This window comes from Lissotriton helveticus, chromosome 8 (genome assembly GCF_964261635.1).
Source record: "Lissotriton helveticus chromosome 8, aLisHel1.1, whole genome shotgun sequence".
In the NCBI taxonomy this organism is placed as follows: Eukaryota; Metazoa; Chordata; class Amphibia; order Caudata; family Salamandridae; genus Lissotriton; species Lissotriton helveticus.
In genome coordinates, this window is record NC_136069.1 from 771,970,102 (window position 1) to 771,988,754 (window position 18,653).

Sequence of the window (18,653 nt, forward strand, 5' to 3'; positions counted from 1 at the left end):
TTTTGCCTTTTCAGATTCCCTCACTTGCACTGGCCGGAGACTCTTCCATGTCTTTCTTTATAGCTCTCTACATGGGAAGGTGCTCAGCCTATTTCCTTGATGTCTGCTGATTTATAGCTGAGAATACCTTCCAGCTTGACATGCAAAGGCGCTATGCTTATGCATTGATTCTCTCATTAGAACTCTTTACTGAGTATCTGAACTGACACCATATTCTACTTTATTCCCATTTAATTTAGATTAGGTAACTTCCCTTATGGAACACGCTTGCTCTATTATTAACATATTAACTGATATTGTCCTTTTCCTTACATTGAAATATTGTTTATTGGATTATATTAACTTTTAATGAGGATAAAGATTAATGCTTATTGAATAAATACTAAGGAAACTAAAGAATTGAAAATAAAGCCCTTTAACTCACACAAACTGTCTTTATTGACTGTACTAAAAGTATTTAAAGATGTTATTGCTATGTGGTAATTGCAGATGATTGCTCCTTTATACGTCTCTTTGTCGAAGAACTAATGTCCATACGACCAGTGGCAGGGGTTATTTAATGATTATAGTAAAAGACTGATAAATAGAAAACCCCGCCCCATCAGAGGTGTAATTCTGCATCGCTTATTACAGAGGATCTTGCCTGTTTGCCCTAGTCTTCTATGCAGATACCAAGAGGAGAATATTCAAGCAAATAAACACATACCATATATTCAATGCACAACACAGAGGAGGAACAAAAAAGCATATAGCCTGATATGAACTGCAACAAAAGTGTGCCAACCTGATGCATCATATCAATATCAATATTTTGTTGAATTTTAAAAAGTAATATGATGGATGGAATCTATGTCCTCCTTATTGAGTGCCTTTTCCTCACTTTATATGTGCAATTCAGGTTAGATTTTCAGTCAACTTGAAGATCAGTGGAAATAATAATAATAATATGTAGTTTATAGAGCGCACGGCTACCCCCAACGGGGGTGTCCCGGCGCTGAATGGAGATAGATGGAGAAGGAGGTCCATACCATGGAGCCCTCGAGAATCTACTATTGACTGAAGAGCCATGTCTTCAATAACTTGCGGAAACTGGGTTCCGAGGGGGCCTTTCTGATTTGCAGGGGTAGGGCATTCCAGAGAACCAATGACGTTACTGCGAATGAGCGTCCGCCCATTCTGGTTTTGGCAAAATGTGGAGTGACAAGAAGTTCAAGGTGATTGGACCTTAAATTTCTAGTATGGTGTGATTTGTAAATTCTTTTTTGTAGGTAGTAGGGTCCTTTTCCATTTATTGCTCTGAACGCCAGGGTAAGTGCTTTGAATTCAATCCGTTTTCTTACCGGCAGCCAATGTAAGCTCTTTAGGTGAGGTGAGATATGATGTTTTAAAGGGACATTTCTTATGAGACTTGCAGCTGCATTCTGTATTCTCTGCAGCTTTTTGATCAGTTTAGCTGGGAGGCCGAGGTAAAGACTGTCGGCATAGTCCACTTGCGATGTCACCAAGGCATGAACAATGATGTTCCTACACTCCATAGGTAGAAGATGGAGAAATTTCCCTAATGCTTTTAATTTCCAGAAACAAATGGAGGAAACGTCTCCTATCTGGGCTTTGTGTGATAGCATGTTGTCGAACTTAAATCCCAGATTTGTAGCTGACACGACCAGGCTTGGGGCTGTGGTCGAGCATAGGGGGCCACCAGAGTTCAGGTTGAGGGAGTGAAGGTTGATTAAAAAACAGATCTTCCGTTTTATCTGCATTAAGTCGTAGGCAGTTAGCGGTCATCCAAGTAGAGATATCAATCAGGCATTGTTTAAATTGAATAAAAGCTGCATCTGAATGATCTTTGAAAGAGAACATCAGCTGTGTGTCATCAGCATATGAGATGACACTGACCTCATGTTGCTCAATAAGGGGGGCCAGAGGGGCGAGATAAACATTAAAAAAGGTGGTGCTGAGGGCCGAACCCTGTGGGACACCATAAATCTGAGGACGAGAAGACGAGATATGGGTTGGAAGTCTTTTTTTTGGGTACGTCCCTCAAGAAAGAATTTGAACCATGCCAGTACAGTTCTCGTGATTCCTAGTAGTCTGAGTCTATCAAGGAGAATTTTGTGGGACACCGTATCAAATGCTGTCAATAGGTCGAGCAGCACCAGCATCGCACAGCAACCCTTGTCCAGGGTTTCACGTATAGTTTTGGCTACCTCTATAAATGCTGTCTCGGTGCTGTAGCCAGCTCGGAATGCAGACTGCGTGTCATGTAACAGCTTGTTGGATTCCAAAAAGCTGGATATCTATTTCTGTACCTCTTTCTCTAAAACCTTGGCTGGTGCTGGTAATAATGAAATTGGTCTAAACATTTTTAGTATGGTGGGTCAGCATTCTCTTTTTTTAGGATAGGTTGGATAAGTGCCGTTTTCCAAACTGAGGGGTAGATACCTGTTTTTAATGATGCATTCCATACCAGATTTCACGGGAGGTTGATCACATGAGCCTGTAATTTAAAGAACCTAGCTGCAAAAGGATTGAAGGGGGAACCAGATTTGATTCTGTTCAATGTGTTAAGGGAGGAATCCAAACTAATAGGGCAGAAATCAGACCAAGTTACTGTAGCTGAGGATACTGGTATTTCCAGGCAATCTGTCTCAGTGAACGAGGTACAGATTTCTTCAATTTTTTCCTTAAAGAAAATCAAGAGATTTTCACAGAGAGTATAGGACGAAATTACGTTACATTTCATTGTTGTTGGTTTCATAAAGGTTTCAACAATTTTAAAAACGTCTTTTGTCGAGCTATCTGATAGTTGAATTTGGTTAGCTATGTGATTTTTTATAGTGTTCTGTTTTAGTTTATGAAATTGTTTCACTGCATTCATATAAAGGTTTTTCGTTTCAGTACTGTATGTTTTGCGCCAATTCCGCTCGAGTTTTTTTTTTTGCTTCAGCTTTTTGCCGTCTGTAATTCTTACGAGAACCACAGTGTGGAAGGTTTATGCCTGGCTGTTTTCAAGACTTTAACGGGGGCGAATGAGTCTAGAGAGGTGGTAACCCAATAATTGAAGGACATCTCTAGTAGGTTCCCCAGTAAGTAGTAGCGGTGTGTTATGTAGAGCAGGACTCGTGTTATCATTGGTGACTTTCCGCCAGTTTGTTCGTGCTTCGAAGTTGTTCACTGTGTGATCAGTGCTGGTGGTAAAGGTGAGGTTGAATGGTATAAGATAGTGGTCTGACCATGTGAGAGGGAGGGGATTCTCTGCCTTTAAGGTGGAGATATTAGTAAAAATGAGGTCTAATATATGACCTGCTATGTGTGTAGGTGTAGAGATCAGTTGCCTAAGATTAAGACCTTTGAGAGTGTCGACTAGTTGAAATGCTAGCGGACATTGGGGATCGTCTAAATGGACGTTAAAATCTCCTATGACCAAGTAATTAGTGTGTTTCAAGGAGTGGTTGGCAATCAAGTTACATATGTTCCATAACTCGATGGATTTGGTGTCAGGTGGTTTGTAGATCAACATGCCTGAAATAGTTAGCGTAGGGTTGATAGTCACATTAAAGGACATAGCTTCCAAAAGATTTGTGGTGTCAACCCTTTTATGTGCTATTTCTCAGTCCTTTGTAATGATGATGGCTAGTCCGCAGCCAATCCTGTTACCTCCTTTATTTTCTGTGATTATTTTGTAATCTTCTGGAATGGCTAGAAAGAAATCCGGTGAGGTACTTTCTCTTAGCCATGTTTCTGTAAAAAACACAATATCCCAGGTATTGGTGCCTAATAGTAACCAGATGTCCTCGGCATGGCAAATCAGGTTAAGTGGTCAATATCACCTAAGGAATCTGTTGATTCTCTGCAAATGAGTAAGCCTCTTACTCTTTCTAAAGAGAAAAGATCGCAAATCCTAAATATTTGCTGACAAGAAGAGTATATGAGGCCTATTGCCATAAAGTCGAGTAAAGGTTTCCACATAGTGTAAATAATGGATTTGTATCACTGACGAAGGGTGAGATTTTCTTTCTTTTCAAAATGCTATGCAATTTAAGTAACTTTTTTTGTAAATGGGAGCTTCATATCTTCTCCATTGATGGCAATCACCATCTTTGCTGCTACATTGATATGAGTTCATAGGGCCCCATCTTGGAGATTCATATTTGTCAAGTGTGTGTACATTGTGCTCAGGAAGGCTACAATATGTTTGCTGGTATTCGATAGCCGTGTAAGATGTATTTCTATTTTTTGTTATAATTTAGCGCTGGTCCAGCATATATGCCGCTTGGCATCACAAGCTGCATGTGTCGGATTTACTGAGATACATGTTAGGTAGTTCTGAAGGACATAACACAAGCAGAATACTTCAATGTATTTCTTTGTCTTGCTTGCATTTGTGTGTTTTCCTTTTTACATTTCTTGTGGGGGTGGAGCCATTTTCCCTCCCACAAACTGTTTGGACTGTATAGATTCCAAGTTTGGTGGCTGGGTTGTTGATGAGAAGAATATAATACGACACATGCCCGTGCCTGTTTCAGCAATTTTTTTAAAATCCAGATATGAAAATCTCTGAACTATACATTGTGTGGGGGCTGTAAAAGAGACTAACTCTCACACTGAACAATCTAGAATAGGGTATCACTGTAAGCTAATGTCTCACCAAGTAAAGTACATGAGCGTCCTCACAATATACTAAGGGAATTTTTATAAGGGTTTTGAGGGTTCCCATTGCATGGTGGAGCTCTGCCATTGTAGGGGGAACTGTTCTCTGGCGAGGAGTAGTGAAGTATCACAATCTCTAAAGTTCAGGTTACGAGCAATGAGAGGTCTTGTTGGGCAGCCAGAATTGGAGCACAGGCCTAGCGAGCAGTGCACCCGCTTCACAACAAACGTGGGGGTAAAAGGATCCTTATTAAATATATGTTAACAACCGCTCGACAAACAGATCCAGGCGTCCAGTATTGGTTGGTTCTGGTACACCCAGCATGCACAGGTTATTGCGCCATCCCCCCGCTTCCAAATCTTAATTTTTCATTGCCAGTCTTTAAAAGCTTTACATACGTTTCTATCTCTTCAGGGTTTGGGCAACGCCGTCCTCCAAGTCCGACATCCTCCCCTCAACAGCCTCAAGTCTTTTCTCATGGCAGTCTAATTGTTCTCCCATCATTCTAACATCCTGGTCAGGGTGTCAAACCGGCCATCAATGGCCTTAAAGCCAGCCCTGAGTTCTGCAATTATTGCGTCAGTGTTGGTCAATGGGTCAGGCCTGCACCGCCAGTGTCTCCGCCCTGCGCCATTGGTGGAGGTTGAGTAGTATGGGGGGGGGGGGCTTCTGCCTATCAATATTAAGACATCATTGGTTGAGGTCACCTCGAGCCATAGCCTGCTGGGAGAGAGCTGGAGAAGGAGACCAAACCCAAGAGGGTGGTGTAGAGTTATGTTGTGAACAGTGGCATAACGAAACTTGAAGGGGCCCCCTGCAAAGTACATGCTGAGGGCCCCCACACTCCACACCCAGTCTGAAGCTATCTGGTCAGGGGCGCCAGTGTCGGAGGTGGCCCCCGGAGCTCAGCCCCCCCACACTGTTGGGGTTGTGGGGGCTTTTGTTATGCCACTGGTCATGGAAGTCAGTGTATATGCCCAGCTTGTCTCACTGTGAAGTGGAGCAAGTAAGGTTAGATTCGCCTGTTAGAAAGCTGTTGTCAGGGAGTCCACCATACGATGGAGATGGGAGCTGTTGTAGGCTGGAGAAGTGATGAGGCTCCCACCAGGCGCCTCTGGGAGCTAGTCAGGGGACTCGCACAGCATTGGCAGCAGCAGGAGGCAGTTCACCAATCCCTGTGCAGGTCTCAGAGTAGGGACAACGGAGTCACCACAGGTTACCAATGGTGTGTGCCACCGCAGAATAGGCTATATAACAAATAATAGCACACAGTTCCCCTGGGATTAGTGATTGCGTAGTGTAGGGTGCTGTCTTCCTCTCTACCTAGAGTGCAACAGGGAAGGGTATCCCTTGTCGGAACTAGGGATGCCTCACACAACAGGCTGGTTTAATGGCTATTGTCATGTCACCAGCTAGTCGTATCGTGTCATCATCGGCGCCCTGCTCCAACGTCAAGCCGGCGCTGCAATGCCTGACGGGTAGCACGAGGTGCTACACTCTTGTGGAGATCTTTTGTTCCTTGCCGGTGGATGAAAGGGTGTGAGGGCCCTAGTGAGTGAAGTAGTGAGCGTGAGTGCAGTGGGTTAAAAAAGGTTGGTGTGATCTACTGCTTTGTCTTTAATCGTGTAGTTCACCACCTTAATAAAAAAGTGTGAGGGGTAATGGGACTACAGTAGTTACGAGAAGTCAGTCCCGTTCAACCCTCAATTGTGGATCGGTCGACATGTTTCATGCCACCGCAGAATAGGCACAGGCCACATTTACGCCCAGGTGTCAGGTAAAGGGAGTGATGCGGCCAACAGGAGCGATGTAATACAGAAGAACAGAGCGAGCTGCAGCATTGGAGTGTGGAACCAGACTACAGGCTCACCGACGTCGCGCCAAGTCACAGCGGGACCCCCATTCTGGAGACCTCAGGTCGCAGCTTCCTCCCCAGTCACATATGTTAATGCAGGAGGGGCAAGGCCGGGAGATGGAGAGGCGTAAGAGGCAGCCGGTTACCCAGGCTCACCCACGGCCCATGTTGCCTCGGGCCCTCTTGAGAGACTCCGGGCATGGCTTACCTCCTAGACGAGTCGCTCGAATTGTAAGTACTCTCCACGATGTATGGCACAGTTTTCTCACTCCTGCCCAGCTAGGCACTGCAGGCCAAATGCTACCACGCTTGCTGGGGATCAGGAGGCTAGGCCTAACTCGTTGACGAGACTCCCATCATGGATGTCAGATGCCTGAGGCAAGGCCTAACCCGTTGACGAGAGTCTCATCATGGAAGTGGAGTGCCTGATGAGGACTGGTTGGCAGGCCGGTAGAACCCCTGTTAATAACATGCAATTTGCTCCCCCCCCACCCTCCCCCGCCAGTCTGGCTTAGAAACTGGTCCAATTTCGAACTATACTCTACTCACTAATGTGTCACGGTTTCTTCCCGACTTTAATCCCATCTGGACATGCCACGCAGACCTGGGCTTTTGTGTTGTTTACATGTTCCTTACGAAGGAGCTATGTTTACTTTCCATGTTGACACTCACTCTTCTGATGTAAACTGGGAGAAGGTAAGGTGTTATGTATGCTATCTCTTGGATCCCACAACAGCGAGCCCAAATCTAATCAAAGTAGCCGGTATATCACAAACTACAAAAAAATGAACGTATTTCTTTCACATTTCCTCATGCATCATATCACTAGGCACGGCACGGCACGGCACGGCATCCCATAACACAATACAAAGCAATATTCTCCAAAAACATGCAGATAATGTTGTTTCCTTCTATTGTTTTACATTCTCAGATCGCAAAAAAGACTCCTCCCACTATATTCCTAAAACCTAGCATGAACAACTCACCTTGAGTAAAATGATTGTTACCTCTCCTTACTGTCCACCCTCATCTTCCTACCTTAAGTCGCATGTCTGCCTGACACATGTTGTACTATACTATATCTGCAAATTGCCACACCTCATTTCACAGCTCACAATCTCGTTCTTTCAACTCATATTCCTGCAACCTAAAATATTTAATCTCCTCTAGGCTATCTATACTCTCCATAAAGCGTTTCTACGCCTCTTTCATGGGTAGCTAAGTGCAATATTAATGGAAATACAAAAATACAGCACCATCATAAATAAATAACAGTCCAACTCTTTCAGGAAGCTTCCATATCCGATTGGAATTTTTGCACGGTGAAAAGATGTTTTACAACTTTCAGCTGGAACATAATGGAGGCTTTGCGCTCTTTTTACAGAGCTGGCGACAAAGGTCATCGCCCAGATATGACTGACGACTTTTGTTATTAGTAGTAGTAGTAATAGCTTTTGTTATTATGCATGTTACATCTCTGGGAGAACTTTATCTCCGTGGCATGCTTATTTTTCCAGAGAAAAGAACTTGAACTCAGCCTCCTCAATATTGAAACGCTACAGTTCTCAGCGCTGTGCTTTCATATCATTGATAGCGGGAAGCTAAAACAACTGGGGTTGTCCCACTACTCCTACTTCCGGTGACCCTGAGGGGTTCGAAAACACTACAAGCACCTTATTATGCAAGTCAAGACAAAACAGAGAAAACAATGTACTGCGTGAGCTTTGTACAGTGGGCAATTACAATGACTAAGCGTTTATGAAAAAGAGAGGAAAGGTATGGGTATCATAACAAATTTCATAACAACCCTGGTTTCCTTCCAGATTTGAATGACCGCCCCCAGGAAATAAGAGTCGCAGCTTTTGTGCGAAGTAGTGGAAGACTGACATCCACTTGGCAGGCACGTTTCAAAGGGTTAAAGTGGGACATAGGATGTAGACCGCAAGTATAACTGGGTAGACAGATTTTCCGAGAACGGGACATACGTACGTGTAACCATCCGAATTTCATATGAGGAGATACGATACCTCCACACCACTGTTATCTACATTCACAAAGCTGAGAGGCAAGAAAGAACGAATACAATAGAATTATTAATTTAGCTACGTAGGACGCGGCGCTGACCGCTTCTGTGTGCTTTAACATTACATAAAATAACACATACGAAGAAGCAAAGTAATAAAACCAGAGCTTTTTACAAACCAACAGGTAAAAGACTCGAGAAGCTGCTAGCTTAAGAGCTCTCTTTACAGTTGTTACTTAGGCACTTGGCACCCCCTCCGTGTTGGAGGTGTAGAGAGCCATCCGGGCTCTCACATACATTGTATCCTTACACGCACGCACGCACACGCAACCTTGGGGCGGGCTCGCCCCTCGGTATAAATAAACAAGCGGAAGACCGCTCGGGGTCTTTCCGGCTGAGTGCAAGCAAGTGTTGGTGTAGTTATTCAGTGCATATACATACACGTGGTAGGCCCAGCCTCACCACTCTACATTGGCGACGAGGCCGGTGTACCTGGACCCGCGTGTGTCTGCCTCGCGCGGCGGTGCCTGCCGCTGTGCTGCTCTGGCCCCGTGCGCCTGAGACCCGCCCACGCGTCTCCCGTGAGGGTGCGCCTTCGGCTGGCGGGACTCGGGACCGGCGGAAGCTGACGTGCGGCTGGGTGAAGGTCCTGCGGGTGAGTGCTCATCTGCCCCGCTTGCGCGGCCCCTGCCTTCCGCACTCCGCCTGCCACCGCGGAGGAGGCGCGCCTGCTGACTGCAGGCCCGGCGAGCGCCACGTGACGACCCGCCCTGGGCCCGCCCTCGCTCTTCGGAGCTGCCGCGCATGAGGCGCCCTTGCAGAGGCGCGCGCTAGGCACGACGCCAGGCCCCTCCTGCTGTGCTCCTGCCCTCGTGGGGCGAAGGGACGTTCTCACGGACTGTGAGTCAATTAATGGGAACATTTGAAGGTGTCAACACGCTCAAAAAAAAAAAATTAAATCAAATAAGGAAAAAGGCAACAAGCATTGGCACATGCAACAAGGCATCTCCATTCACATTGGCTCCCACAAGGCCGTGCATCATTGTCCTTGCCGCCACAGCTGGTCCCTGGGGTCCTATCCATCGCCACTGCTGACTCTTCCCGCGTCACGCCCTAAGGCGCCTCGAAACGCTGCGTGGCCTGCGCCCCTGCCCTGCGCCTCACGCCGCCGCCATCCCGGAAAGCACCAGCAAGGCCAGAGTGACGCCTCGCCATGAACAACGGCGCTCCAGGAGCGGTCCAAGACGGGGCTGGCCAGCCCCCCCAGCAGCAGCCAGCTGCGCCCGCCGCTCAACCACAGGCTCAAGCACAGGCCGGAGCAGGCGCCCCTGCAGGTCCTCACGCACCCGCGACCCATGCGCATCAGCACGCCGGCGTAGCACCCATACCGCCATTCAGCGAATCAGCAGACCCGGCAACGGCGGCCGTCCGCTGGAGAGCATGGGTCGGACGCCTCAATCTGTACTTCAGGGGCACAAGAGAAACCGACGGTACGGTGAAGAGGTCGCTCCTCATTCTCTATGGGGGTCAAGAGATCTATGACTTATTTGAATCGCTCCCGAACACTGGAGCCGAGGACAACTATGACGCCGCAGTCGCGGCCCTCAACGCGCACTTTGACCCTCAGTTGAACAATGATTTTGAAAAATTCAAATTCAAGCGCGCATGGCAGCTGGACTCCGAGTCAGTCGACATGTACTACACTCGACTCCGACGGCTCGCGAGCACGTGTCCCTTCATCAACCCTCGCGACGAAATCAGGGACCAGATCATCGTCGGCTGCAAATCTAAGTTGCTGAGAAAGCTGATCCTCCGACAGCCGGGGATCACCTTAGACGAGATCCTCATCCTGGCAAGGTCGCACGAGTTGTCGGATGCCCGGGCGGAGGAGATGGAGGTCGCGCTGCGCACCCCGGTGATCGCCCCGTCTGGGGCAAGGGCCCCGGCCATCAAGGAAGAGCGAGTGGAGGTGATCCAAAGAAGATTCCCGCCAGCAAGGCTGCGGGGTGGCCCGCCAAGGGACAGCCAGTGCGGGTACTGTGGTGTGGACCATCCTTCCACGGCCACGTGTGGTGCCAAAGGCAAGACGTGCCTCAAGTGTGGGCGCATGAATCACTTCGCTGCTGTCTGCCGGGGAGGGAAGTTCCGGGCAGCAGGCCCGCGCGCCAGAACAGTGACCCAACGAGTCCGACAGCTGTCTCTTGACCAGGAGAGACCCCCTCCCGACACGGAGGCTCAAGACCGCCGGCCCAGATATGAGGACGACGAAGACGATGAGGTGTATGTCATCTCCTACGTGAGCAGGGCATCCACGAAAAGGCGACCGCCTCCAATGTGTTCCGTCTCAGTGGACGGGACGAGTGTCAACGCGCTGATAGACACCGGGGCGTCCGTGAACGTCATGGACTCGGACCAGTATGAGCGCATGTCCCCAAAGCCGACGCTAGCACCGTCCGCGGCACGCATCTACACCTATGGCGGGACAGAGCCCATGCCTCTTCGTGGAGTGATTCAAACCACAGTAGTCAACGGAGAATATTCGACTGTGACCAGATTCCACATCACCGAGGGCAAGAAAGGCACCCTCCTGAGCTGCCACACAGCAGAGGATCTGGGACTGGTGTTTTTCGCCAACCAAGTACACCAGGCTCACGCTGACTTCATGTTAAAGGACTTCCCAGAGCTGTTCAAAGGCCTCGGCAAGCTCAAGGGTAAAAAGTTTAAGCTACACATTGATGCGACGGTGAAACCTGTCGCTCTCAGACACCGGCGAGTACCGTTTAACCTCAGGCCCCAAGTTGAGGAAGAGCTTCGCAAGCTTGAGGAGTTGGGAGTGATCGAGAAAGTGTCGGGCCCGACACCCTGGGTCTCGCCCCTGGTGGTTGCCCCAAAACCGAAGCAGCCGGGAGCCATACGTCTGTGCGTGGACATGAGGCTCCCCAACACCGCTGTCAAGCGCGAACGACACATCACCCCCACTATGGACGATATTATAGCTGACCTCAACGGGGCGAAATGGTTTTCCAAATTAGACCTCAACTCCGGATATCACCAGCTGGAGCTAGAGCCGGCTAGCAGGTACATCACCACGTTTTCGACGCACGTGGGGCTGCGTCGCTACACTCGGCTCAGTTTTGGCGTCTCGTCGGCCGCCGAGGTCTTCCAGAACGCCATTCGCGAGGTGCTCTCCGGACTAAAAGGGGTGATCAACCTGAGTGATGACATCCTAGTTTACTCAACGACCCTAGAGGAGCATCACGCCAACTTGAGGGCGACTCTGCAGAGACTCGCCGATAGCGGCCTCACCCTCCACCGCGCTAAATGTGCCTTCTATCAGGAGTCAGTGGACTTCTTTGGATATATCTTTACGAGGGAAGGCCTTAAAGTCGACCCTAAGAAGGCCGAAGCCATCAAAGCGGCCAGCACGCCTAGAAGTCAAACAGAAGTCCGCAGTTTTCTGGGCATGGCCACGTACTGTGGCCGGTTTATCCCGAACCTGGCCGACTTAGCGGAGCCTCTCCGTGCCCTCACCCGTGCTGATCAGAAATGGGACTGGACTGCTGCTGCACACAAGGCGTTCCAGGCCGTCAAGGCCAGTCTGCTTGACAATACCGTCATGGCCTACTTCCAGCCACGGAGACGGACCGAGTTGATAGTCGATGCCAGCCCAGTGGGATTGGGAGCCGTGCTGCTGCAGGAGTATGGGCCGGAAGAGTGGAAGCCTGTCGCCTATGCCAGCAAGGCCCTGTCCGACACGGAGACCAGGTATGCCCAAATTGAAAGGGAGGCGCTGGCCATCAAGTGGGCATGCCAGCACTTTCACCTCTATCTCTGTGGACAGGACTTCACGGTGGTCACAGACCATAAACCCCTGTTGCCCCTCTTTGCGGGGACATCCCGGCTTGCTCCCCCACGCATCGAGAGGTGGGCTGTCCAGCTGCAGGGTTACCGGTTCAAGGTGGTGTTCAGGCCAGGAGCACACAACCCTGCCGACTACTTGTCGCGTCATCCGGATGTCACACCCCCACCGGCCCTCGATGCTGAAGGAGATGAAGTGGAGGAGATAGTGCACATGGTCACCCTAGCGGCGTGCCCCGAGAACATGTCGCTCCAGGAAATTAGCGACGCCACTGCGACGGACGAGACCCTGGCGAAGGTTAGGGAGGCACTCGAAGGAAATCGTTGGGCCCATTTCCTTGATGGCGCTTCGTGCCTCCGGCCGGAGGTGCGTCATGCCAGGCAGCAGCTGTGGCAGATACGGAGTGAACTTAGCGTCGGAGATGAGGGGGTGGTGCTGCGTGGGCACCTCATCGTCATGCCCGAAAGCCTCCAGCAACGAGCCCTGAGCCTGGCTCACGTGGGACACCAAGGGATGGCAAAGACCAAGGCCCGCCTGAGGAGCAAGGTGTGGTTTCCCGCGATGGACAGCCAGGTGGAAGCCATGATACAGGCCTGCCACGCATGCACGATCACGGGCGGAGACCCTGCCCCAGCGCCCGTGCTCACGGAAGAAGCGCCCCAGGCCCCGTGGGCTCAACTCAGCATAGACTTTGGCAGTTTTCCAGACGGGCGGCACATGCTAGTGCTGGTAGACTCTTTTTCCAAATTCCCAGTTGTGGAAGTCATCGCATCCACTGCGTTCCCGCAGGTCAAGAAAGTCCTAAACCGAGTGTTTGCTACGATGGGGCTTCCTGAAGAAATCAAGTCCGATAATGGGCCCCCCTTTCAAGGGAGAGAGTTTCAGGCTTACTTGGAGGCTCTCCGGATCAAACATCGGAAAATCACACCCCTGTGGCCTCAAGCCAACGGGGAAGTCGAGAGGTTGATGCGGACATTAAACAGAGCGCTGCGGATTGCGGTGGATAATGGCGAAGACCCGGAGGCCGCCCTGGACGACTTCCTTGGAGCCTATCGGCAGACACCCCACTCAACGACAAAGTGTGCTCCCTCTCATGTTCTGTTCAAGCGAGCTCCAAGGGATGGCATTCCCACTGTCAACACGTGGGTGCCGGGAGAAAGGGACGCTGAGGCCATACAGGCCCGGCGACAGGCCACCAACATCAAAGCAAGCGCACATCGGCATGCCAAAGAACCAGCCCTCCGGCAGGGGGACACTGTCGTTGTCAAGGATCGCCATCCTGGGTGGAAGTTTCGGACTCCTTTTGAGCCAGAAGTGTGGACAGTGGAGCGAGTGCAAGGGACTATGATTACAGCTAGGAGGAATGGCCAAACCGTGACGAGGAATGCCTCATGTTTCAAGAAGGTACTGGACAATGTCAATGTGCGTCAACGGACCGAGGGAATGGAACATGGAGACCAAGAAAACATGGACTTTGATAATTGTTCTGATCCAACTCCTACTCTGCCGCGAATGGCCACCCCACCAAGGCCAGTGTCACCAGGCCCTGCGGCCGGGAGGAGTCAGCCAAGGGTCGAGGATGCGAGCGAGGGTCCGAGGACAACCCCGGCTGGGGTTGTCGAACTACCTCGGACCCAGGATCGTCGCTACAACCTGCGGCCCAATCCTAGGCCGAGTCAACGGTTGTTGGACTTTGCTTGTTCGTCTCCATGAGTAAGAGACTATGAATGTGCCTGCAGAAAGAGACTAAAATAAAGGAGGGATGTAGAGAGCCATCCGGGCTCTCACATACATTGTATCCTTACACGCACGCACGCACACGCAACCTTGGGGCGGGCTCGCCCCTCGGTATAAATAAACAAGCGGAAGACCGCTCGGGGTCTTTCCGGCTGAGTGCAAGCAAGTGTTGGTGTAGTTATTCAGTGCATATACATACACGTGGTAGGCCCAGCCTCACCACTCTACAGGAGGGTCACACTGAAGCGCTTACACATAGAGGTGGGCGAGTCACTTAGGTCAGCTCTAGATTCTCGTGGAAACTCGAGCCCAAACAAGCCAAGTTTCCACGTGTTTCTGTCTGCCACCTTCGCTCTGCCGTAGCTCGCAAAGTCTCAAACAAAACATTTACAGTTGTGGTAAAAAGAAGACAGATTTCCCTTTAGTGGCTGATAGTGAAACCAGAAAGCCTGGGATGAATCCCAGCTTCCCCACTTAACCACGCTATATTATCAGGCACATTTTTTTGTATCCCCCCCTCCTTTTCTTTATTCCCTCTCAATAAGCCTATAATGTAACTTATCACTGTCAAAGTTGGCGCATGTCAATGAAATGCACTCTTTAAAATTTGCAGACAATGTATTATATTTTAAATGACGATAATATTCCTAGGGCTCGGCTCGTGCAACGGCTCTGAGACTGAGAGCCAACCCAGACCCTTGGCTCGACCCTGCTAGTTAATTTGTCAGCTTGCCCACGGCTTGAACGGCGAAGAGGGACCAGTCACTGGCTCTAACACACATCCACACGCACAGAAATCATCAGTATTGCATTAAAGGTCTGGTAATCTCCTTGCATCCCGTGAGCCCGCCCACTGTACTGCTGCACATGAAACCATCTGGTGGGGGCTTCAGTCAGATCCCCCAGCGTCACAACGGCTCGGCAGTTCTGACAGGATCTAAACGCCTCGTGGCAGCAGCATGTGTCAGTTCGCCACTGATGACCGAGAGAATAAGGGCAGAGCGTGCCTAGACTGTCACTCACCAAAAGAACAGCTTGGAGCAGAAGTTGGCCGTCTGGAGGGGGTTGGGTTTCTCGGCCCTGGCCGTGGCCTCCATGCCGCGGGCGCCGCAAGAGAAGACAGGCCGGTCTGCTTTAGTGTACGCAAGGCAAGCAGCGAGGGAAGTGTTTACACACAACCAGCCTGGGAGAGGCAGCCGCGACAGCAGCCAGTTCCTGTCTCAGTGCTCCGAGAGATTAAAGAGCTGCAGCCTTCACGGAAGGGACGATGCAATTGTTACCAACACCACGTGGAGCGCGGGCAGGCCCCGCCTTGCCTGTACGTTTGTTGGCAGGTTCCTACCCGTACCACCTGGCGGGCCCCGCAAGCCTTGACCCTGGCTGGCAATGTCTTAGTGTATCTGTGTGAAAGGTAGATAGATAGAAGCCCGCCAAGAGACAGAAGAGTTCAAATGCAGCTAGACGTTGCATAGCAGGCAGCTGCTGCTGCACCCTCTTTACAGACCTCTCTGGAAAAGTTCCCATGGACCGAACTTAACGTTTAACTCCTTGCTCTCTATAATAAACTAGGTACATAAACTTTACTACAAATGTAACACTTGTGTGGTCTTATTTATTTCAGATATATTGTCGTAATGAGGCTCTTTATGCCTACTAATGATCACCAGGGAGGCAGGTGTTCACAGATAAAGTATTTATTTAACTTTTTATACAATGCGGGAGAGCGCCGGGCATCCAGCGTTCTCCGATACCTTATTCCTCTGCGCACACCCAAGATGGCGGTAGTGCGTGCTACGTCATTACGTAGCGCGCGTTGACTAGAGCGCGACTCTACATATCTCCCTCTTTTTATTACCAAAAGAAAATAATTGTCTTTATACATCACAAGGCTGCTTAGCTCCCCCAGTTCAAAGTCTCGAAAGCGGGTGGGCCTTACCACCTCTCTGCCTGCTCGTGTGCGTCTTACCGGAGTAGAGAACGTTTCCCCAGTGCTGTTCCCTGCAGGGCTCACCACTTTGTCTCCTTGGTTGCACAGCCCTTCTCTCTTCGGGGTCACACTCTCCCCTCCAGGTTGTTCCTCTTCCTCGGTTACATCATTGCCTCCCAACTCCTCACGGCTTCCCTCTGCTCCTGGGTTCTCTTCTTCTCCTGGGGTACCTTCCTCATTCTCCTGTTGTCTACAGTCTTGTACTGTCCTCTCACTGTCTTCATGGGACCATCGTAGGATCTTGTTGCATTTAGACATGGGATCCTGGGACCACACATTTCCGTCACTGAGCAATGCGGCCCTGTCATACACTTCTTTTACTTGTAGAGTTGGCTGTATTTACTGTCCCCCTTTCTCCTTAGCACAGCTAATTTGACTCTCACCCATCCCCTCTCTCAAAGGCTGTCTCCTTCACGTTTCTTCTCTGGTTGTAATGTTCGGCATATATCCTTTGGGCTTTCTCTAGATTGTGCTACACCACTGCTGGAGACCACTTGCTTGTGATTGTCTTTTTCCTCCATGCTAAATTGTCCTTGGTAAAGGGGTGTCGTCCTCTCAAGATTTGGAAAGGGCTATACCCCGTGCTGGTAGGGGTGATGCGGTAAACCCACATCATACTTTGGACTTCCTTCTCCCAATCTTTGCCCATCGTGATGGCGGCTTGTATGGACCCCATTATGACTCTATTGAACCGCTCCACTTGGCCATTACTCGACGGATGGTATATGGAGGTGTGCTTGACTTTGATCCAGTTCCTCTCGGCGTACTTATACCACTTTTCCGAGGTAAATTGCAGACCATTGTCGCTCAGAATGGATCGGGGAATACCTTCCCTGAGGAAGACGGATGTGAAGAACTGGAGCACTGTTTCTGTGTCCATCTCTTCCTCTATGTGCACCTCGGGCCATTTCAAGTACTTGTCAACGAGGACACATACATATTTTGGCGTTCCTTGGGTATCTAGCACGGGTCCCAGAATGTCTACGAACACCTCTTCCCATGGATCACTCGGGCTAACAAATTTCCCCAAGGCCGGCCTTAGGGGCTTCAGCGTTTTGTCTGCTCTCTGACATTGATCGCAATCCCTCACATGTCTTTCCACCTGGATGTCCACTCCGGGCCACCAGTACATTTGCTTCGTCCTCATCTTAGTCTTCACAATTCCTAGATGTCCTTCATGCAGCATCGCCAGCAGACGGGGAATCAACATTGTCGGGGGGATCACTTTGTCTCCTCTGTACTGGAATATTCCATTGTCTCCCACTGACAGTTCCTCTCGGACTTCATAGAACTTCCGGAGTGTTTCTCGCAAGTGTTTCTTCTCAGGCCATCCATGTATTATGCACTCTTTGACCTCTCCGATGTCCTTGTCTTCTGCATAAGCTTTAGACCACTCCTGGTTGCTTATCACACGTTCTTGGTCTTCCATCATTGCTACCATCTCCTCGTTCTCTACTGTTTCGTTGGGAGCTCCTTCCATTGCTGAGGCTCTACTGAGGTAATCTGCCACCTTGTTCCGTGTCCCTGGTATGTATTCCACATCGTACCTGTACTCTAGTAATTTCAAAGTCATCTTGGCGATGCGTGGCGCGGCACTCGCATGTCCGCTTGAGGTGAGTACTTTGACTAACGGCTTGTGGTCAGTCTTGAGTTGGAACCTCATGCCCCATAGGAATTGGCGGAACTTCCCCATGGCTCACACGACCGCAAGCATCTCTTTCTCGATTACACTAAATTTCTGCTCTGTGGATGAAAGGGATCTTGATGCGAAGCTGAGGGTCTCCATCGTTCCATCTTTCCTCTCCTGCATGAGGACTGCTCCCAACCCCTTCTCGCTGGCGTCCGTCGTTAAAACTGACCACCCATGGGGTCCTACCCTTGCAGTGGTATTGCTTGGCTAATGTCATTTTTCAAGGTGTCAAATTCTTTTTGTGTCTCTTCTGTCCAAGTGAACACTGTTTTGTCCTTTATAAGTTGCCTCAGGTGGTGCGTCTTGGTGGCAAAGTGTTGCACAAATTTGCTGTAATATTCAGCCATTCCTATGAAGGATCTCACTTCTTCTTTGTTGGTTGGGTCCAGGGCATCGCAAATTGCCTTCACATTTGCTCGTTTGGGTGTGATGCCGTGTTCTCCGATCTCGTGTCCCATGTAAGTGACCGATGTCATTCCAAGTCGGCACTTCTCCCATTCCGCTGTTAGGCCATTGCTCTCCAGGACTCAAAGTACTTTGTCCAGCTTCCTATCATGATCCTTCCGATCCTTCCCCATCACCAATATGTCGTCTTGGAAGTGCTGTATTCCCTCGATGTCTTTAAATAGGCGGTGCATTAGTTTCTGAAAAACTGCTGCCCCTGAAGCAAGGCCGAAGGGCATTCTGCGGAATTGATAGCACCCAAATGGTGTTATGAACGATGTCAGCTTCCGGCTTGCTGGATGTAGAGCTATCTGGTGATAGGCGGAGGTGAGATCAATGGTGGAGAACCACTTCACCACTTTCGTCTTGGCCAACATCTCTTCTATGCGGGGCAGGAGGAATTTTTC

The 18,653-nt window shown here is 49.8% G+C and overlaps 1 protein-coding gene across 1 annotated transcript in view; it reads right to left on the reverse strand.

The window, feature by feature from the left end:
* Nucleotides 1–15,409, reverse strand: part of ABCC4 (ATP binding cassette subfamily C member 4 (PEL blood group)) — a 1,754,849-nt gene extending 1,739,440 nt beyond the window's left edge. Inside the window, exon 1 of the mRNA XM_078657605.1 lies at nt 15,149–15,409. Coding sequence (XP_078513731.1) covers nt 15,149–15,222 — 74 coding nt within the window. The 5' untranslated portion in view covers nt 15,223–15,409. The remainder of the gene's footprint in view (nt 1–15,148) is intronic.
* Nucleotides 15,410–18,653: the final 3,244 nt, after the last annotated feature.